This window comes from Hemitrygon akajei, chromosome 24 (genome assembly GCF_048418815.1).
Source record: "Hemitrygon akajei chromosome 24, sHemAka1.3, whole genome shotgun sequence".
In the NCBI taxonomy this organism is placed as follows: domain Eukaryota; kingdom Metazoa; phylum Chordata; class Chondrichthyes; order Myliobatiformes; family Dasyatidae; genus Hemitrygon; species Hemitrygon akajei.
In genome coordinates this window covers 52857338-52875685 of record NC_133147.1, presented here as the reverse complement: position 1 = coordinate 52875685, position 18348 = coordinate 52857338, and the positions used below count along the sequence as shown (strand labels likewise).

General features: G+C 53.2%; 1 protein-coding gene across 1 annotated transcript in view; it reads right to left on the bottom strand.

Annotated features, from left to right (window-relative positions):
• LOC140716070 (FYVE, RhoGEF and PH domain-containing protein 1-like) overlaps positions 1-18348 on the bottom strand; it is a 47247-nt gene that overhangs the window by 1708 nt on the left and 27191 nt on the right. Inside the window, 3 exon segments of the mRNA XM_073028757.1 lie at positions 4204-4347; positions 7240-7398; positions 10552-10677. Of these exon segments, the coding sequence (XP_072884858.1) occupies positions 4204-4347; positions 7240-7398; positions 10552-10677 (429 nt within the window).

Here is an 18348-nt window from a genome sequence, read left to right as displayed (position 1 = left end):
GGAGGAGGAGATGGTCACAGAGAGACACATGTCAGAGACAGACAGAAATGGACAGAGAGAGGGAGGGGGAGATGGACACAGAGAGACACATGTCAGAGACAGACAGAAATGGACAGAGAGACGGGGAGAGAGGGAGGGGCAGAGGAGGGGGGGAGAGAAATGGACAATGAGACGGAGGGAGGGGGAGATGGTCACAGAGAGACACATGTCAGAGACAGACAGAAATGGACAGTGAGACGGGGAGAGGAGGGGGGAGAGAGATGGACAATGAGACAGAGGGAGGAGGAGATGGTCACAGAGAGACACATGTCAGAGACAGACAGAAATGGACAGAGAGAGGGAGGGGGAGATGGTCACAGAGAGACACATGTCAGAGACAGACAGAAATGGACAGAGAGAGGGAGGGGGAGAGAGGGAGGGGCAGAGGAGGGGGGGAGAGAAATGGACAATGAGACGGAGGGAGGGGGAGATGGTCACAGAGAGACACATGTCAGAGACAGACAGAAATGGACAGTGAGACGGGGAGAGGAGGGGGGGAGAGAGATGGACAATGAGACAGAGGGAGGAGGAGATGGTCACAGAGAGACACATGTCAGAGACAGACAGAAATGGACAGAGAGAGGGAGGGGGAGATGGACACAGAGAGACACATGTCAGAGACAGACAGAAATGGACAGAGAGACGGGGAGAGAGGGAGGGGCAGAGGAGGGGGGGAGAGAAATGGACAATGAGACGGAGGGAGGGGGAGATGGTCACAGAGAGACACATGTCAGAGACAGACAGAAATGGACAGTGAGACGGGGAGAGGAGGGGGGAGAGAGATGGACAATGAGACAGAGGGAGGAGGAGATGGTCACAGAGAGACACATGTCAGAGACAGACAGAAATGGACAGAGAGAGGGAGGGGGAGATGGTCACAGAGAGACACATGTCAGAGACAGACAGAAATGGACAGAGAGAGGGAGGGGGAGAGAGGGAGGGGCAGAGGAGGGGGGGAGAGAAATGGACAATGAGACGGAGGGAGGGGGAGATGGTCACAGAGAGACACATGTCAGAGACAGACAGAAATGGACAGTGAGACGGGGAGAGGAGGGGGGAGAGAGATGGACAATGAGACAGAGGGAGGAGGAGATGGTCACAGAGAGACACATGTCAGAGACAGACAGAAATGGACAGAGAGAGGGAGGGGGAGATGGACACAGAGAGACACATGTCAGAGACAGACAGAAATGGACAGCGAGACGGAGAGAGGGAGGGGGAGAGAGATGGACAATGAGACGGAGGAGAGATGGGGGAGGTGGAGGAGAGAGGGGGAGGGGAGGAGAGGGGGAGTGGGAGGAGAGAGGGGGAGTGGGAGGAGAGAGGGGGAGTGGGAGGAGAGAGGGGGAGTGGGAGGAGAGAGAGGGGGAGAGGATGGAGAGAGAGGGTGGAGGGAGGGAGAGAGAGATTTTTTCAAATGCAGGCAACCATAGGTCATGGAAGTAAATTTAGGCCATTTGACCATCAAGTCCATTCCGTCGCGAGATTGTAGCTGATGTTTATTCCCTCTCAAGACCATTCTCCCTGTAACCTTCCACGCCCTTACTAGTCAAGAAGCGATCAACCTCCAGGTTAAGTGGAAGGGGAGGGGAAAGTGGAAGGAGGGGGTAAAGTGGAAGGGGGGGTAAAGTGGAAGGGGGGGTAAAGTGGAAGGGGGGGGTAAAGTGGAAGGGGGGGTAAAGTGGAAGGGGGGGGTAAAGTGGAAGGAGGGGGGGGAAAGTGGAAGGAGGGGGGAAAGTGGAAGGAGGGGGGGAAAGTGGAAGGAGGGGGGAAAGTGGAAGGGGGGAAGTGGAAGGAGGGGGGGAAAGTGGAAGGAGGGGGGAAAAGTGGAAGGAGGGGGGAAAGTGGAAGGGGGGGGAAAGTGGAAGGAGGGGGGAAAGTGGAAGGAGGGGGGAAAGTGGAAGGGGGAAGTGGAAGGAGGGGGGGAAAGTGGAAGGAGGGGGGGAAAGTGGAAGGAGGGGGGGAAAGTGGAAGGAGGGGGGGAAAGTGGAAGGAGGGGGGGAAAGTGGAAGGAGGGGGGAAGTGGAAGGGGGGAAGTGGAAGGAGGGGGGGGAGTGGAAGGAGGGGGGGGAGTGGAAGGAGGGGGGGAAAGTGGAAGGAGGGGGGGAAAGTGGAAGGAGGGGGGGAAAGTGGAAGGAGGGGGGGAAAGTGGAAGGAGGGGGGAAAGTGGAAGGAGAGGGGGAAAGTGGAAGGAGGGGGGAAAGTGGAAGGAGGGGGGAAAGTGGAAGGAGGGGGGGAAAGTGGAAGGAGGGGGAAAGTGGAAGGAGGGGGAAAGTGGAAGGAGGAGGGAAAGTGGAAGGAGGGGGAAAGTGGAAGGAGGGGGAAAGTGGAAGGAGGGGGAAAGTGGAAGGGGGGGAAAGTGGAAGGAGGGGGGAAAGTGGAAGGGGGGGAAGTGGAAGGAGGGGGGAAAGTGGAAGGAGGGGGAAAGTGGAAGGAGGGGGAAAGTGGAAGGAGGGGGAAAGTGGAAGGAGGGGGAAAGTGGAAGGAGGGGGAAAGTGGAAGGAGGAGGGAAAGTGGAAGGAGGGGGAAAGTGGAAGGAGGGGGAAAGTGGAAGGGGGGGAAGTGGAAGGAGGGGGGAAAGTGGAAGGAGGGGGAAAGTGGAAGGAGGGGGAAAGTGGAAGGAGGGGGGAAAGTGGAAGGGGGGAAAGTGGAAGGGGGAAAGTGGAAGGGGGAAAGTGGAAGGAGGGGGGAAAGTGGAAGGAGGGGGGAAAGTGGAAGGAGGGGGGAAAGTGGAAGGAGGGGGGAAAGTGGAAGGAGGGGGGAAAGTGGAAGGAGGGGGAAAGTGGAAGGAGGGGGGAAAGTGGAAGGAGGGGGGAAAGTGGAAGGAGGGGGGAAAGTGGAAGGAGGGGGGAAAGTGGAAGGAGGGGGAAAGTGGAAGGAGGGGGAAAGTGGAAGGAGGGGGAAAGTGGAAGGAGGGGGGAAAGTGGAAGGAGGGGGAAAGTGGAAGGAGGGGGAAGTGGAAGGAGGAGGAAAGTGGAAGGAGGAGGAAAGTGGAAGGAGAGGGGGAAAGTGGAAGGAGGGGGGAAAGTGGAAGGAGGGGGGAAAGAGGAAGGAGGGGGGAAAGAGGAAGGAGGGGGGAAAGAGGAAGGAGGGGAGAAAGAGGAAGGAGAGGAGAAAGAGGAAGGAGAGGAGAAAGAGGAAGGAGAGGGGGAAAGTGGAAGGAGAGGGGGAAAGTGGAAGGAGAGGGGGAAGAGTGAAACTTCGACACAAATCTTCATGACGAAGAGCACTATCTCGTCCAGCTCCCCCTCGTGCTGCCAACAGAGGGATCTCAGGATTGTGTCACCATGACCAGGAGGAAACTCTGTACTTCTAATGGTACGATCATCCCTCCTCATCACCACCCCTCCCTCGGTTCTCACTCCTCATCAGTATCCTCCCTCGGCTCTCACTCCTCGCCACCCCTCCCTCGGCTCTCACTCCTCATCAGTATCCTCCCTCGGCTCTCACTCCTCGCCACCCCTCCCTCGGCTCTCACTCCTCACCACCCCTCCCTCGGCTCTCACTCCTCATCAGTATCCTCCCTCAGCTCTCACTCCTCGCCACCCCTCCCTCGGCTCTCACTCCTCGCCACCCCTCCCTCGGCTCTCACTCCTCATCAGTATCCTCCCTCAGCTTTCACTCCTCATCAGTATCCTCCCTCGGCTCTCACTCCTCATCAGTATCCTCCCTCAGCTCTCACTCCTCGCCACCCCTCCCTCGGCTCTCACTCCTCATCAGTATCCTCCCTCAGCTCTCACTCCTCGCCACCCCTCCCTCGGCTCTCACTCCTCACCACCCCTCCCTCGGCTCTCATTCCTCATCAGTATCCTCCCTCGGCTCTCACTCTTCGCCACCCCTCCCTCGGCTCTCACTCCTCGCCACCCCTCCCTCGGCTCTCACTCCTCATCAGTATCCTCCCTCAGCTCTCACTCCTCGCCACCCCTCCCTCGGCTCTCACTCCTCATCAGTATCCTCCCTCGGCTCTCACTCCTCATCAGTATCCTCCCTCAGCTCTCACTCCTCGCCACCCCTCCCTCGGCTCTCACTCCTCATCAGTATCCTCCCTCGGCTCTCACTCCTCATCAGTATCCTCCCTCAGCTCTCACTCCTCGCCACCCCTCCCTCGGCTCTCACTCCTCATCAGTATCCTCCCTCGGCTCTCACTCCTCGCCACCCCCTCACCTGAGGGGCTCCGTAGATGTAGAGCACGAGGGGCTCATTCTCGGGAATGACACACCAGCCCTTGTGCCAACCCTTGGCTCCCCTCTCCATGTAATGCAGGAAGCTGCAGATGACGCTGTTCTCTGCCGCCACCGAGGCCTGTTTCTGCAGAAACCATTCAACAGCGCTGTGTCAGCACACTCGTTCTCCCTCATCCACACCCACCACCCCCGTGCGAGCATTCCTCTCTTGCGGAATGAAGGGGAAATGGATTTCTCTTCTAGATAGACAGGTGTGGGAAGAGATCTGCAGGGTCGCTCTGTGTCCAGGATGGGACGGTGTGGAGGGAGCCTTACTCTGTGTCTGACCCTGGGAGTGTGTGATGGGACGGTGTGGAGGGAGCTTCACTCTGTGTCTGACCCCGGGAGTGTGTGATGGGACGGTGTGGAGGGAGCTTCACTCTGTGTCTGACCCCGGGAGTGTGTGATGGGACGGTGTGGGGGAGCTTCACTCTGTGTCTGACCCCGGGAGTGTGTGATGGGACGGTGTGGAGGGAGTTTCACTCTGTGTCTGACCCCGGGAGTGTGTGATGGGACGGTGTGGAGGGAGCTTCACTCTGTGTCTGACCCCGGGAGTGTGTGATGGGACGGTGTGGAGGGAGCTTCACTCTGTGTCTGACCCCGGGAGTGTGTGATGGGACGGTGTGGAGGGAGTTTCACTCTGTGTCTGACCCCGGGAGTGTGTGATGGGACGGTGTGGAGGGAGCTTCACTCTGTGTCTGACCCCGGGAGTGTGTGTTGGGACGGTGTGGAGGGAGATTCACTCTGTGTCTGACCCCGGGAGTGTGTGATGGGACGGTGTGGAGGGAGATTCACTCTGTGTCTGACCCCGGGAGTGTGTGATGGGACGGTGTGGAGGGAGATTCACTCTGTGTCTGACCCCGGGAGTGTGTGTTGGGACGGTGTGGAGGGAGTTTCACTCTGTGTCTGACCCCGGGAGTGTGTGATGGGACGGTGTGGAGGGAGCTTCACTCCGTGTCTGACCCCGGGAGTGTGTGATGGGACGGTGTGGAGGGAGCTTCACTCCGTGTCTGACCCCGGGAGTGTGTGATGGGACGGTGTGGAGGGAGATTCACTCCGTGTCTGACCCCGGGAGTGTGTGATGGGACGGTGTGGAGGGAGCTTCAATCCGTGTCTGACCCCGGGAGTGTGTGATGGGACGGTGTGGAGGGAGCTTCATTCCGTGTCTGACCCCGGGAGTGTGTGACGGGACGGTGTGGAGGGAGCTTCACTCCGTGTCTGACCCCGGGAGTGTGTGACGGGACGGTGTGGAGGGAGCTTCACTCCGTGTCTGACCCCGGGAGTGTGTGACGGGACGGTGTGGAGGGAGCTTCACTCCGTGTCTGACCCCGGGAGTGTGTGACGGGACGGTGTGGAGGGAGCTTCACTCCGTGTCTGACCCCGGGAGTGTGTGACGGGACGGTGTGGAGGGAGTTTCACTCCGTGTCTGACCCCGGGAGTGTGTGACGGGACGGTGTGGAGGGAGTTTCACTCCGTGTCTGACCCCGGGAGTGTGTGACGGGACGGTGTGGAGGGAGCTTCACTCCGTGTCTGACCCCGGGAGTGTGTGACGGGACGGTGTGGAGGGAGCTTCATTCTGTGTCTGACCCCGGGAGTGTGTGATGGGACGGTGTGGAGGGAGCTTCACTCCGTGTCTGACCCCGGGAGTGTGTGATGGGACGGTGTGGAGGGAGCTTCATTCTGTGTCTGACCCCGGGAGTGTGTGATGGGACGGTGTGGAGGGAGCTTCACTCCGTGTCTGACCCCGGGAGTGTGTGATGGGACGGTGTGGAGGGAGCTTCACTCCGTGTCTGACCCCGGGAGTGTGTGATGGGACGGTGTGGAGGGAGCTTCATTCTGTGTCTGACCCCGGGAGTGTGTGATGGGACGGTGTGGAGGGAGCTTCATTCTGTGTCTGACCCCGGGAGTGTGTGATGGGACGGTGTGGAGGGAGCTTCACTCCGTGTCTGACCCCGGGAGTGTGTGATGGGACGGTGTGGAGGGAGCTTCACTCCGTGTCTGACCCCGGGAGTGTGTGATGGGACGGTGTGGAGGGAGCTTCACTCTGTGTCTGACCCCGGGAGTGTGTGATGGGATGGTGTGGAGGGAGCTTCACTCTGTGTCTGACCCCAGGAGTGTGTGATGGGACAGTGTGGAGGGAGCTTCACCCTGTGTCTGACCCCGGGAGTGTGTGATGGGACGGTGTGGAGGGAGATTCACTCTGTGTCTGACCCCGGGTGTGTGTGATGAGATGGTGTGGAGGGAGCTTCACTCTGTGTCTGACCCGGGAGTGTGTGATGGGACGGTGTGGAGGGAGCTTCACTCTGTGTCTGACCCTGGGAGTGTGTGATGGGATGGTGTGGGGGGAGCTTCACTCTGTGTCTGACCCCGGGAGTGTGTGATGTGGAGGGAGCTTCACTCTGTGTCTGACCCCGGGAGTGTGTGATGGGACGGTGTGGGGGGAGCTTCACTCTGTGTCTGACCCCGGGAGTGTGTGATGGGACAGTGTGGAGGGAGCTTCACCCTGTGTCTGACCCCGGGAGTGTGTGATGGGACGGTGTGGAGGGAGCTTCACTCTGTGTATGATCCCGGGAGTGTGTGATGGGACGGCGTGGAGGGATCTTCACTCTGTGTCTGACCCCGGGTGTGTGTGATGAGACGGTGTGGAGGGAGCTTCACTCTGTGTCTGACCCCGGGAGTGTGTGATGGGACGGTGTGGAGGGAGCTTCACTCTGTCTGACCCCGGGAGTGTGTGATGGGACGGTGTGGAGGGAGCTTCACTCTGTGTCTGACCCCGGGAGTGTGTGATGGGACAGTGCGGAGGGAGCTTCACTCTGTGTCTGACCCTGGGAGTGTGTGATGGGACAGTGTGGGGCAAGATTTACTCTGTGTCTGATCCCAAGTGAGTGTGAATGGACGGTGTGGAGGCAGTTTCACCCTGTGTCTGGCCACACTGAGATGGGTTGGTACGATGGGTGGTACTGGACCAATCCCTAACCTCCAGGATGGACTTTCTCCGTTGGGAATACGATGCCCGCTGTGGCGTTCCCGCTGGTGATCCGTGCAGAACCTCGTAGCAATCGCGACACACCCTGTTGGTGCGGTTGTTATCGTACACCAGCCGAGCCCGGAATTCTGAACATTTCCCACACACCACCTGTGAAGATGATCAGGGATGGGGTGGTGTGGAGAGACACAGGTTAAGCCCCCTTGCTGTAGGCACTTCTGCCCATCCAAATCCTGCTGGTATCCCTGACCCCAGCCAGTCAACCCAGCTCCCCTACATCCCATGCGGTGCACCCATTCTCTCAGGAATAAGGGAATTCTCCAGAATTTCCTCAGGGGTGTACTTAGATCAATGCCCCCCCACCCTATTCCCCCTTTTCTCTGATCACCCAATCCAGGGACATATGGGGCACAGAAGATGGCAATATTCTCTGCTGGATACGGACAGTGGAACTGTGCATGGTATTCCGAATATAGTATGGAGCCTGGAAGTTCACATGGTATTCCCTGTGGGATACGGACAGCGGGCCTTTGCACGGTATTCCGGGAATAGTATGGAGCCTGGAACTGCACGCAGTATCCTCCGTGGGATACAGACACTATTACCTTTGGATCACTGAGAAGGGAACTGAGCAAGTTACTCCTTGTGGGATACAGACTCTGGAACTGTTCCTGTGGGATATGATCATCGGAATTGTGCAAGGCATTCCATGTAGGATATCGAGTCTGTCACTAAGAGTAGACTTCCCTATGTGGGATACGGAACCCAGAACGGTGCACGACATTCTGGGTGTAATTGGAAAACTGGGACGGAGCACAAAATTCCTTTAAAGTCTGTAACTAAGGACAATATCCTCGGTGTAATAGTGGGTCTGAAACTGCGTGGAAGTGCGATCGATTGTCTTGGATTTTTTTTGAATTTAGGGATCGCAAGATCCTGTTGGAATTGGAATGTAGAATACTGCAAGTCAGGTTCACTGGTTCACTAGCAAGACTGACGGCGAGGGAGCCACACTGCCTTGGTTGTGGCAAGAACTAGGCAGAGGCCACAGGGCTGCCTGTCGCAGCCGACCAGGAGGGAAAACGCCAAGGAAGCATGGGAGAGCCGCTGCAGGGCGTGCTGGAATCCACACTCGAATTAGAGGCTAGTCCCTTCCGTCAGTGCTGCCCTCCGGTGCTCGCTCGTTGCTGCGCTCCGGTGCTCGCTCGTTGCTGCTCTCCAGTGTTTGCTCGTTGCTGCTCTCCGGTGCTCGTTCGTTGCTGCTCTCCGGTGCTCGCTCTCCCAGTGTAGAAGAACAAACTGGACGAGGAAAACCTACCATCAGTTCTACAGTCACACCACCCAAGGACTTGGGCTGTATTTTTTTTTGCTCTTTATGACAGCATGGTTTTCAGAAAGCTCAACCATGCATGCTATTTGTGATACCTATGTGCAGTGTGCTATGTGCTGTCGGTAATGTGTTTTGGTTATATTTATGTATGTTTCCTTTAGGTTGTCATAGCTGTGGGGGTGATAGTGGGATAAGCTCGCACTACCTATTACATGCTCCCCACGATGTTGGTCTCAAATAAACTGATAAAGTCCAACTCCTGGAAGGGGCAAAGGGCACCTTCAAAACCAGTCACCAGGCAGATGGGACTCAGCAGCTCGCCTAGGAGGAGGAATACTCCGATCTCAAACCTCCGCTGCATTGTAGCTAAACCCACTCATGGGGAAGACTTGGGGAGTAAAAGTCTGGAGCTGGCCTCTCTCAGGCAGTCCCACGCTGAGTTCAAACTCCTGCGACTGCATCGGTCTCCTGCTGTTTCTTTGGTTGCGTGGAGAGGGGGAGCCTGAGACACGCGTAACAGCCTGCTCTCCGTATCGTGCCGCCCCGGCAGCTGAGACACAACTTCCGTGGTCGACCCTGACCCGGACGAAGGGCCTCATTCACGTACGGTTGAATAATAATTAAACTAGAACTTGACTTGGCAGCATGGCAAGGGTTAACAACGTCCAGGCGAGGATAGTGTGCTGTCAGCCCAAGCAAGAAAGGTCTTCGCAGAGTATCGCTTCCCGTGGCACACCAGGGGTCTGCAGACGAGCTAAGACGATAACAAAAGGATTTGAAACACACAATCCAACTCAGGTTTACTAACTTCAAAGAGTCATCGGTCGTTAGCGTGTCCCTTCCACTAACTTTTAATGCCTGTATTGTGAATGGCAACTGATGTTGCATATAAGGGATCTGAATAGTTTACCAAATGGTCAATATCCGTAACTGCTGGTCGGGTCTTTGGAAGGATGGCATTTCTCTGTTCAGACTTCAGAACAGTGTGGGTAACAGGGACCATGCTGTTTTCCTCGTGCACAAGTAAAATAAAGTACGTTTGAGGAATGAGAGCAGGTGCTCAGAGTCCAGTTATTCAGCAGCAACAGTTTCTGCGACAACTGCCCATGGCGTTCCATGTGGGATAGATAGCAGAGCTGGGCACAGGAATCCCTGTGGGTTGTAAAGTCCGTAAATGCACAGTATTCCAGGTGTAACAGGAAGCCAGGAACTGTGCGTGGTATTCCCTGCATGTCAGAACTGTGCACGGTATTCCTTGTGCGATACAGAGACTGGAACTGTGCACAGCATTCCCTGTGGGATATGGACACCGGAACTGTGCACAGCATTCCCTGTGGGATATGGACACCGGAACGGTACACGGCACTCCCAGTGCGATACGGGGACCAGAACAGCTTATAGAATTCACGGTGGGATACGGAGACTGCGACCGTGCACAGCATTCCAATGGGATATAGATCTAGAGCTACGCAGGGTGATCCCAATGCGACCCGCGCAGGGTATCGCAGTGCAATATGGGGGGGTGGGGGGCAGGCCTGTACACAGTATTCTCAGTGGGGTATGGAGACTGCACGGTATTCCCAATTTGACATGGATGCTTGAACCGGGATACTGGGACCTGAACTGCACGGTATTCCCAGTGGGATTTTATTTATTTATTTGTTTGTTTGTTTAGCAATACAGTTGGCCATTCGGCCCCTTCGAGCCATGCAGCCCCAGCAACTCCCACCGCCCTGATTAACCCTAACCCAATCACGGGGCAATTAACCAACCCAGAACGTCTTTGTACTGTGGGAGGAAACCGAAGCCCGCCGGGGGGGGGGAAACGGGACACACTCATTCCACGGGGAGGGTGTACAGAAGCAGAGCCAGCATTGAACTCCAAACACCGGAACTCCCCGGGATGGAGGCCAGAACCGGGGGCGGCGCTCCCGGACGGGGCAGCGGACGGCGGCGGGGAGGACGGTACTCACGTGGCCGCAGGCCTTGCAGTGATGTCTGCGCTTCGTGATGGAGTTAAACGGCTCTTGGCACTTCATGCACATGCTGACCTCCTTCTCCCGGATCGGAGTGGGAGCCCGCTTTCCCAGCTCCGTGTTCTGCGCACGGAGAAGATCGCATCAGGTCGCTGCCACTCACTCTCCACCTTTCCCAAAGCCGGTTCACCTCCATGCCCTCCCTCTCACACTTCCTCTGTGAAGTGGAGATGCGTCAGAACTTCCTAGTCTGAGATATTCCAAGACATGAGCACCACCAACGACTCATCTGGGTCCAAGCACGTAGACACTACGGACGCGAAAGCTCACCTGCACCTCAACTTCCTCGGAAAGCGGAAGAAATTCAGCACGTCCCAACCTTAACAGATGCGCCACAGAGTCTGTGGATTCATCACGGCAGCTACTCGGCCGGAGACCACAAGGAAACCACAGAGGGCTGTGGGCACAGCTCAGCACGTCGCGGAAACCGGCCTGCCCTCCATGGACTCTGCCTGCACCTCTTGCTGCCTCGTGAGGCAGCCGGCCGAGTCAAAGTGTCTACCGACACCAGAAAGATTCTCTCCTCCCCACTCCCGTCACAAGGACAGCTTCTACCCCGCAGTTATCACTCCTGAACGACCTTCTCCCATACGAGAAACCGACAGCCATACAGCACAGACAGAGCCAACTTATCCATGCCAACCGGTAGTTCCAATTCCCCACATTTGGTACGTATCCCTCCAAACCTTTTCTCTTCACGTACCTGTCCAAGTGACCTTTAAATGTTCATGTGCCTGCCTCAACCACCTCCTCAGGCAGCTCATTCCATATAGAGACCACCCTCCTATTAAATCTCTCCCCTCTCACCTTAAACCTGTGCCCTCTGGTTCTTGATTCCCCAACCCTGGGGGAAAAAGACTGTGTGCATTCACCCTATCTATACCCCTCATGATTTTATACACCTTCATAAGGTCACCCTTCAGTTTCCTACGCTCCAAGGAATCAAACCTGCCCAACGTCTCCCCAAAACTCAGTCCCTCGAGTCTCGGCAACATCCTTGTAAATCTCCTCTGCCCTCTTCCCAGCTTCAAGGCATCTTTCCTGCAGCAGGGCGGCCAGAACTGAGCGCAGTACTCCAAGTGCGGTAACGTCTTGTAAAACTACAACACAACATCCCAACGAAAGCCAGCACAATAAATGCTTTCTTCGCCACCCTGTCTACACGTGACCCCACTTTGATGGAACCGTGTACCTGTAACCCCTGGGTCTCTCTGTTCTACAACACTCCTCAGCGTCTGACTGTTCACTGGGAAATTCCTACCTGGCTTTGACGTCCCAATGCAACACCTCGAACTTAACTGGATTGAGAGCCATTTGCAAACCCTCTTTCCACACACCTTGCTGACCAAGACCTCCCAGTAATTTTTGATCAACTTCGTCACAGTCTGTGACACCAACCATTTCAGTATCACCTGCAAAACTGCTTGGACGTTGGCGTCTAAATCGTTTATATAACGAACGTCCGCGCTGGCCCATACAGTACACCACGAGACACAGGCTTCCAGTCCCAGAAACAATCCAACCACCGTCCAGAAAGACTGGCACTGGGCTCGAGGACAGCTTTTACAGATGACACCACAGAAAGCATCCTATCCAGATGCATCATGGTTTGGGTTTGACGACCGCGAGGAAGCGCGGAGAGTGGCGGACACAGCTCAGCACATCACGGAGACCAGCCTCCCCTCCATCGACCCCGTCTACACTTCCCTCTGCCTCACTAAAGCAGCCAGCGTGATCAAAGCCCCCACCCACCCCGGACACTCTCTCTTCTCCCCTCTCCGAAGTCCGAAAGCACGTACAGCCACATTCAAGGACATCTTCAACGCACTTTCACTGTGACTGTGATACTCTACTCTGTTTCCCACTGTATTATCTGTGGCACAGTGGTCCCTTAAGGTTGTTATAGCCAGGGGTGGTAATGGGGACGAGCTCCCACTACCTATTGAATGCTCCCAATGGCGTGCACCTCAAATAGCCTCTGACAAGCAAGTCTAGCTCCTGGCCTTTATGTGTGGTTTAGCTACTCAGCCCTACTGACAAGAAGGGACGGGGCAAAGGCGGGTTACTGGTACAGGTTTCCCCCGCAATCCGAAGGTACAGCGTTCCTACGAAACCATTTCTAATCCAAGATGCCGTAAAGCGAAGAAACAATTACCATTAATTTATATGGGAAAAATTTTTGAGCGTTCCCAGACCCAAAAAAATAACCTACCAAATCAAAGCAAATAACACATAAAACCTAAAATAACACTGACATATAGTAAAAGCAGGAATGATCTGATAAATTTACACCCTATATAAAGTAGAAATATTGTAGGTACGGTGTAGTTTCCCTTAACAAACTCGGGAAGGCAGCGAGCCAAAATCGATTTGGAGAAAACAAAATTCGGCACGTGCGCACGTACACACATGCGCAAACAACTGCCCGCACAAGGCTTCGCGGTCATTGTAGTCTTTCTCGGGGTAAACGCACGTATACAGCGGGTGTCTTTTTTTTTCGCAAAAGCGAAAATCCTCTTTGGTTAGCGAAAACTGGTACTAATGCAAGTCTTTCGTAACAGCGAGTCGTCGTAAAGCGGACGTTCGAAAAGCGGGGGGGGGGGGGCCACCTGCACCTTTAAAACCAGTCGCTTTGGGCAGATGGGGATCATCAGCCGAGGTTGGCAGCTCATCTCGGGGAAGGAAAACTCTGATCTCAAATCTTTGTTGCTTTGAGGCTATACCCACTCACGGGGAAGGCTTTGGGAGTACACCCCCGCTGGAAAAATCAGGAGCTGCAGTCTCTAAGGCTTGAGTTCAACACTGACTGGCAACTCCTGTGACGCCACTGGTGCCAAAATGTACCAGTCTCTGCCGTTCGTCAGCTGAGTGGAGGGGGGAGCCTGCTACGTGGGCAACAGTTTGCTATCCAATCCTCTGGTGAGGGTACCGTACGAAAGCAAGCTAATAAATATTATCAAAGTGGAGAGTAAAAGTTTTTCTCAAGTATGTTAAAAGTAAAAGAGAGACACGAGTGGACATAGGACCGCTAGTAAATGAGGCAGGAGAAATAATAACAGGGGACAAGGAGATGGCTGATGGATTGAATGAGTATTTTGTGCCACTCTTCACCGTGAAGGACACTAGCAGTGTGCCAGGTGTTGTAGCGTGTGAAGGAAGAGAAGAGGGTGCAGTTACTGTTGCTGGAGAGAAGGTGGTCAAAAAGCTGAAAGACCTAAAGGCACCTGGACCAGATGAACTGCACCCCAGGGTTCTAAAAGAGGCAGCGTTAGAGATTGCGGTGGCATTGAGAATGTGCAGAGGGTAAGGGGTGAGTGTAGAAGGGGTGGGCGAGGGGTAAGTGTAGCAAAATATGTAGACAGGACCAGGAAGAGGATACGTCATTGGGGAAGTGTAGGAGGACAGAGAAGTGGTTGCTAAAATAAGATGCCAGACAGCATGTGGCCATCACAAAGAGGAAACTTGCGACCGCAAGACAATGTGTCCGGCAAAGTATTTTGAGCTATATACCTATTCCGAGTGTTTTGCTTGCATCCATACCCATTCCAAGTATTACACTTGTGTCTATTCTTATTCCGAGTATTTCGCGTGCTTAGCTATGCAATAGCCAATCAATTGATGCACTTGAATCGGTAACCATATTTGCGAATGTAGTACCCTGCTTTTGGGTATAAGTATGACCTTTGTAAACCGACAAATTGGGAGTTGGCTACCTTACGCCCGAAGTGCGTGGGGCTGCGAACTCCTCTCTGAATAAAAACCGTTTCAGAGGTAATTTCGTGTCTCTGGTTTTTTTCCTCAGCTGAGCAGGTTAATAATTTCAGGTTGACAGCATTAGAAATGAGCTTTCAAAAATCACCGGACTCTGGCATGGAAAATTGCAAATGTCACTCTTTAAGAACAGAGGAAGGCAGCAGAAAGGAAATTAAAGACCAGTTAGCCTGACCTTGGTGGTTGGGAAGATGTTAGAGTCAATTGTTAAGGATGAGGTGGTGGAATACTTGGTGACAGAGGACAAAATAGTACAAAAATCAGCATGGCTTCCTTCAGGGAAAATTCTGCCTGACGAACCTGTTGGAATTCTTGGAGGAGATTACAAGTAGGATAGATAAAGGGGATGCAGTGGATGTTGTATATTTGGACTTTCAGAGGCCTTTGACAAGGTGCCACACATGCGGCTGCTTATAAAGTTAAGAGCCCAAGGTATTACAGGAAACTTACTAACATGGTTAGAGCATTGGCTGATTGGCAGGAGGCAGCAAGTGGGAATAAAAGGATCCTTTTCTGGTTGTTTCCCAGTGACCAGTGGTGTTCTGCATGGGTCAGTGCTGGGACCACTTCTTTTCATGCTGCATATCAATGATTTAGATGATGGAATAGATGGCTTTGTTGCCAAGTTTGCAGATGATACAAAGATTGGTGGAGGAGCAGGTAGTGTTGAGGAAACAGATAGGATGCAGAAGGACTTAGACATACTAAAAGAATGGGCAAGAAAGTGGCAAATGAAATACAATGTTAGAAAATGCATGGTCATGCACTTTGGTAGTGGAAATAAATGTGCGGACAATTTTCTAAATGAGGAGAAATCCAAGAATCTGAGATGCAAAGGGACTTGGGAGTCCTTGTGCAGAACACCCTAAAGGTTAACTTGCAGGTCAAGTCAGTGGTGAGGAAGGCAAATGCCATGTTTGCATTCATTTCAAGAGGCCTAGAATACAAGAGCATGGATGTGATGCTGAGGCTCATTCGTAAGGCCAGTGATGTTGTGGGGGTGGAACTGGCCTCTCTGACGGTGGTGTCTGAAAAGAGGATGTTGCCCAAGTTGCATGCCATCTTGAACAATGTCTCCCATCCACTCCATAACGTACTGGTTAGGCGCAGGGGTACATTCAGCCAGAGACTCATTCCACCGAGATGCAACACTGAGTGTCATAGGAAGTCATTCCTACCTGTGGCCATCAAACTTTACAACTCCTCCCTCGGAGTGTCAGACAGCAAGCCAATAGGCTGGTCCTGGACTTATTTCCACTTAGCATAACTTACTTCTTATTATTTAATTATTTATGGTTTCATATTGCTATATGTCTACACTATTCTTGGTTGGTGCGACTGTAACGAAACCCAATTTCCCTTGGGATCAATAAAGTATGTCTGTCTGTCTGTCTGTAAGGCACTGGTGTGGCCTCACCTTGAATATTGTGAACAGTTTTGTGCCCCTTGCCTCAGAAAAATGTGCTGGTATTGGAGAGGGTCCAGAGGAGGTTCACAAGGATGATTCCACAAGCGCTTGGGTTATCATACGAGGAATGTTTGATGGCTCTGGGTCTGTACTCGCTAGAATTCAGAAGGATGAGGAGGGATCTCATTGAAACCTTTTGAATGTTTAAAGGTCTAGACAGCGTAGATGTGGAAAGGATGTTTCCCATAGTGGGGGAGTCTAGGACAAGAGGGCACAGCCTCAGGATAGAGGGGCACCCTTTCAAAACAGAGATGTGGAGAAATTTCTTCAGCCAAAGGGTGGTAGATCGGTGGAATTTGTTGCCACATGCAGCTGTGGAGGCCAGGTCGTTGGGCGTATTTACGGCAGAGATTGATATGTTCTTGATTGGACATGGCATCAAAGGTTACGAGGAGAAGGCCGGGAAATGGGGTTGAAGAGGAAGAAGAAAAAGGATCAGCCAGGATTGAATGGCGGAGCAGACTCGATGGACCAGATCGCCTAATTCTGCTGCTGTGTCTGATGGTACCGAAGTGTTGGAAGATTGCCAATGTTGTTCCATTGCTCAAGAAAGGCTCTAAAAATAAACCAGGAAACTATCGGCCAGTGAACCTGACATCAGTCGTGGGAAAGTTATGGGAAGATATTACATCAGCATGGCTTTATGTATGGTAGGTCACATCTAACCCATCTTAGGGAGCTTTTTTGAGGAAGTTGACAGCAAAGTTGATGAAGGCAAGGCAGTGAATGCTGCAGACATGGACTTTAGCAAGGCCTTTGGTTGGTCAAGAAGGTTCAGACTCTTGGGATTCGGGATGAAGTAGTAGATTGGATTAGACATTGGCTTTGTGGGAGAAGCCAGAGAGGGTCGCCTCTCTGACTGGAGGTCAGTGACTAGTGGTGTGCAGCAGGGATCAGTGCTAGGTCTTCTGTTGCTCGCTATCTATATCATAACATGGGGAACTGGATCAGCAAATTTGAGAAACGGAGGTTTAGTGGACAGCGAGGAAGACTATCAAAGTTTGGGATCTGGACCAGCTGGAAAAATGGGCTGAAAGATGGCGGATGGAATTTAACGCAGACAACCGTGAGGTGTTGCATTTTGGTAGCATCAACCAGGGTCGGTCTTACACAGTGAATGGTAGGGCACTGCGGAGCGTGGTAGAACAAAGGGATCCAGGAATACAGATCCATAATTTACTAAAATTGGTTTCACAGCTAGATAGGGTCGTAAAGAATGCCTTTGGCACATTGGCCTTCATAAATCAAAGTACTGAGTACAGGAGATGGGATGTCATATTGAAATTGTATAAGTCGTTGGTGAGGGCTAATTTGGAGTATTGTGTCAGCTTTGGTCACCTACCTACAGGAAAGATGTAAACAAGGTTGAAAGAGTACAGAGAAAATTTACAAGGATGCTGCCGTGTCCGAGTTACAAAGAAAAATTGAATAGGTTAGGACTTTATATTCCTTGGATTGAGGGGAGATTTGATAGAGGTATACAAAATTATGAGGGGTTTAGATAGGGTAAATGCAAGCAGGCTTTTTCCACTGAGGTTGGGTGTGACTACAACCAGAGGTCATGGGTTAAGGGTGAAAGGGGAAAAGTTTAAGGGAAACTTCTTCACTCAGAGGGTGTGGAACGAGCTGCCAGCACAAGTGGTGCATGTGAGTTCGATTTCAATGTTTAAGAGAAGTTTGGATAGGCACATGGATGGTAGGGGTATGGAGGGCTATGGTCCCGGAGCAGGTCCATGGAGTAGGCAGTTTGAATGGTTTTGGCATGGACTAGATGGGCCAAAGGGCCCGTTTCTGTGCTGTACTTCTCTGCAACTCTATATCATAATGCCACGGCTTGTATATCACGCAGACAGCTGGAATGCAACATCATTGGTCAATAGTGACCTACAGGGGGCCCCACACACACACACACACACACAGAGTGATTGGCTGGCATGCCGACACTCTGTTCTGCATTCCGTTTTCCATTGCTTTAACTCGGCACACTGGACGTACGAGATCAGCGGCAAACTATCGTCCGGTTGGCTTGTTTGCCGCTCTCGAAAACTCACTTGCAAACATTGTGTCAACATCGTAGAAGGAGGATTCACCAGTATGATGCTGATTGTAGGGTGTCATGGAACACGGAACAGTACAAGCACAGGAACAGGCCACTCGGCCCTCAGTATTGTGCTCAACCAGCTAAAAAGCAAATCAAAAAAACCCGACCACAAATGCTCCCTTCCTACATAATCTCCACGTGCCTCCATCTTCCTCACATCCATGCTCCTGTCCAAACGTCTCTTAAAAGCCTCTAACGTATTTGCCTCTACCATCGTACCCGGCAGCACATTCCGGGCATTCACCACTCTCTGAGTAAAAGCTTGCCCCTCACATCCCCCTTGAACCTACCCCCTCTCACCTTCAATGCATGCCCTCTGATATTGTTCACTTCAACCCTGGGAAACAGATACTCCGTCTACTCCGTCTGTGCCCCTCATAATCTTGTAAACCCC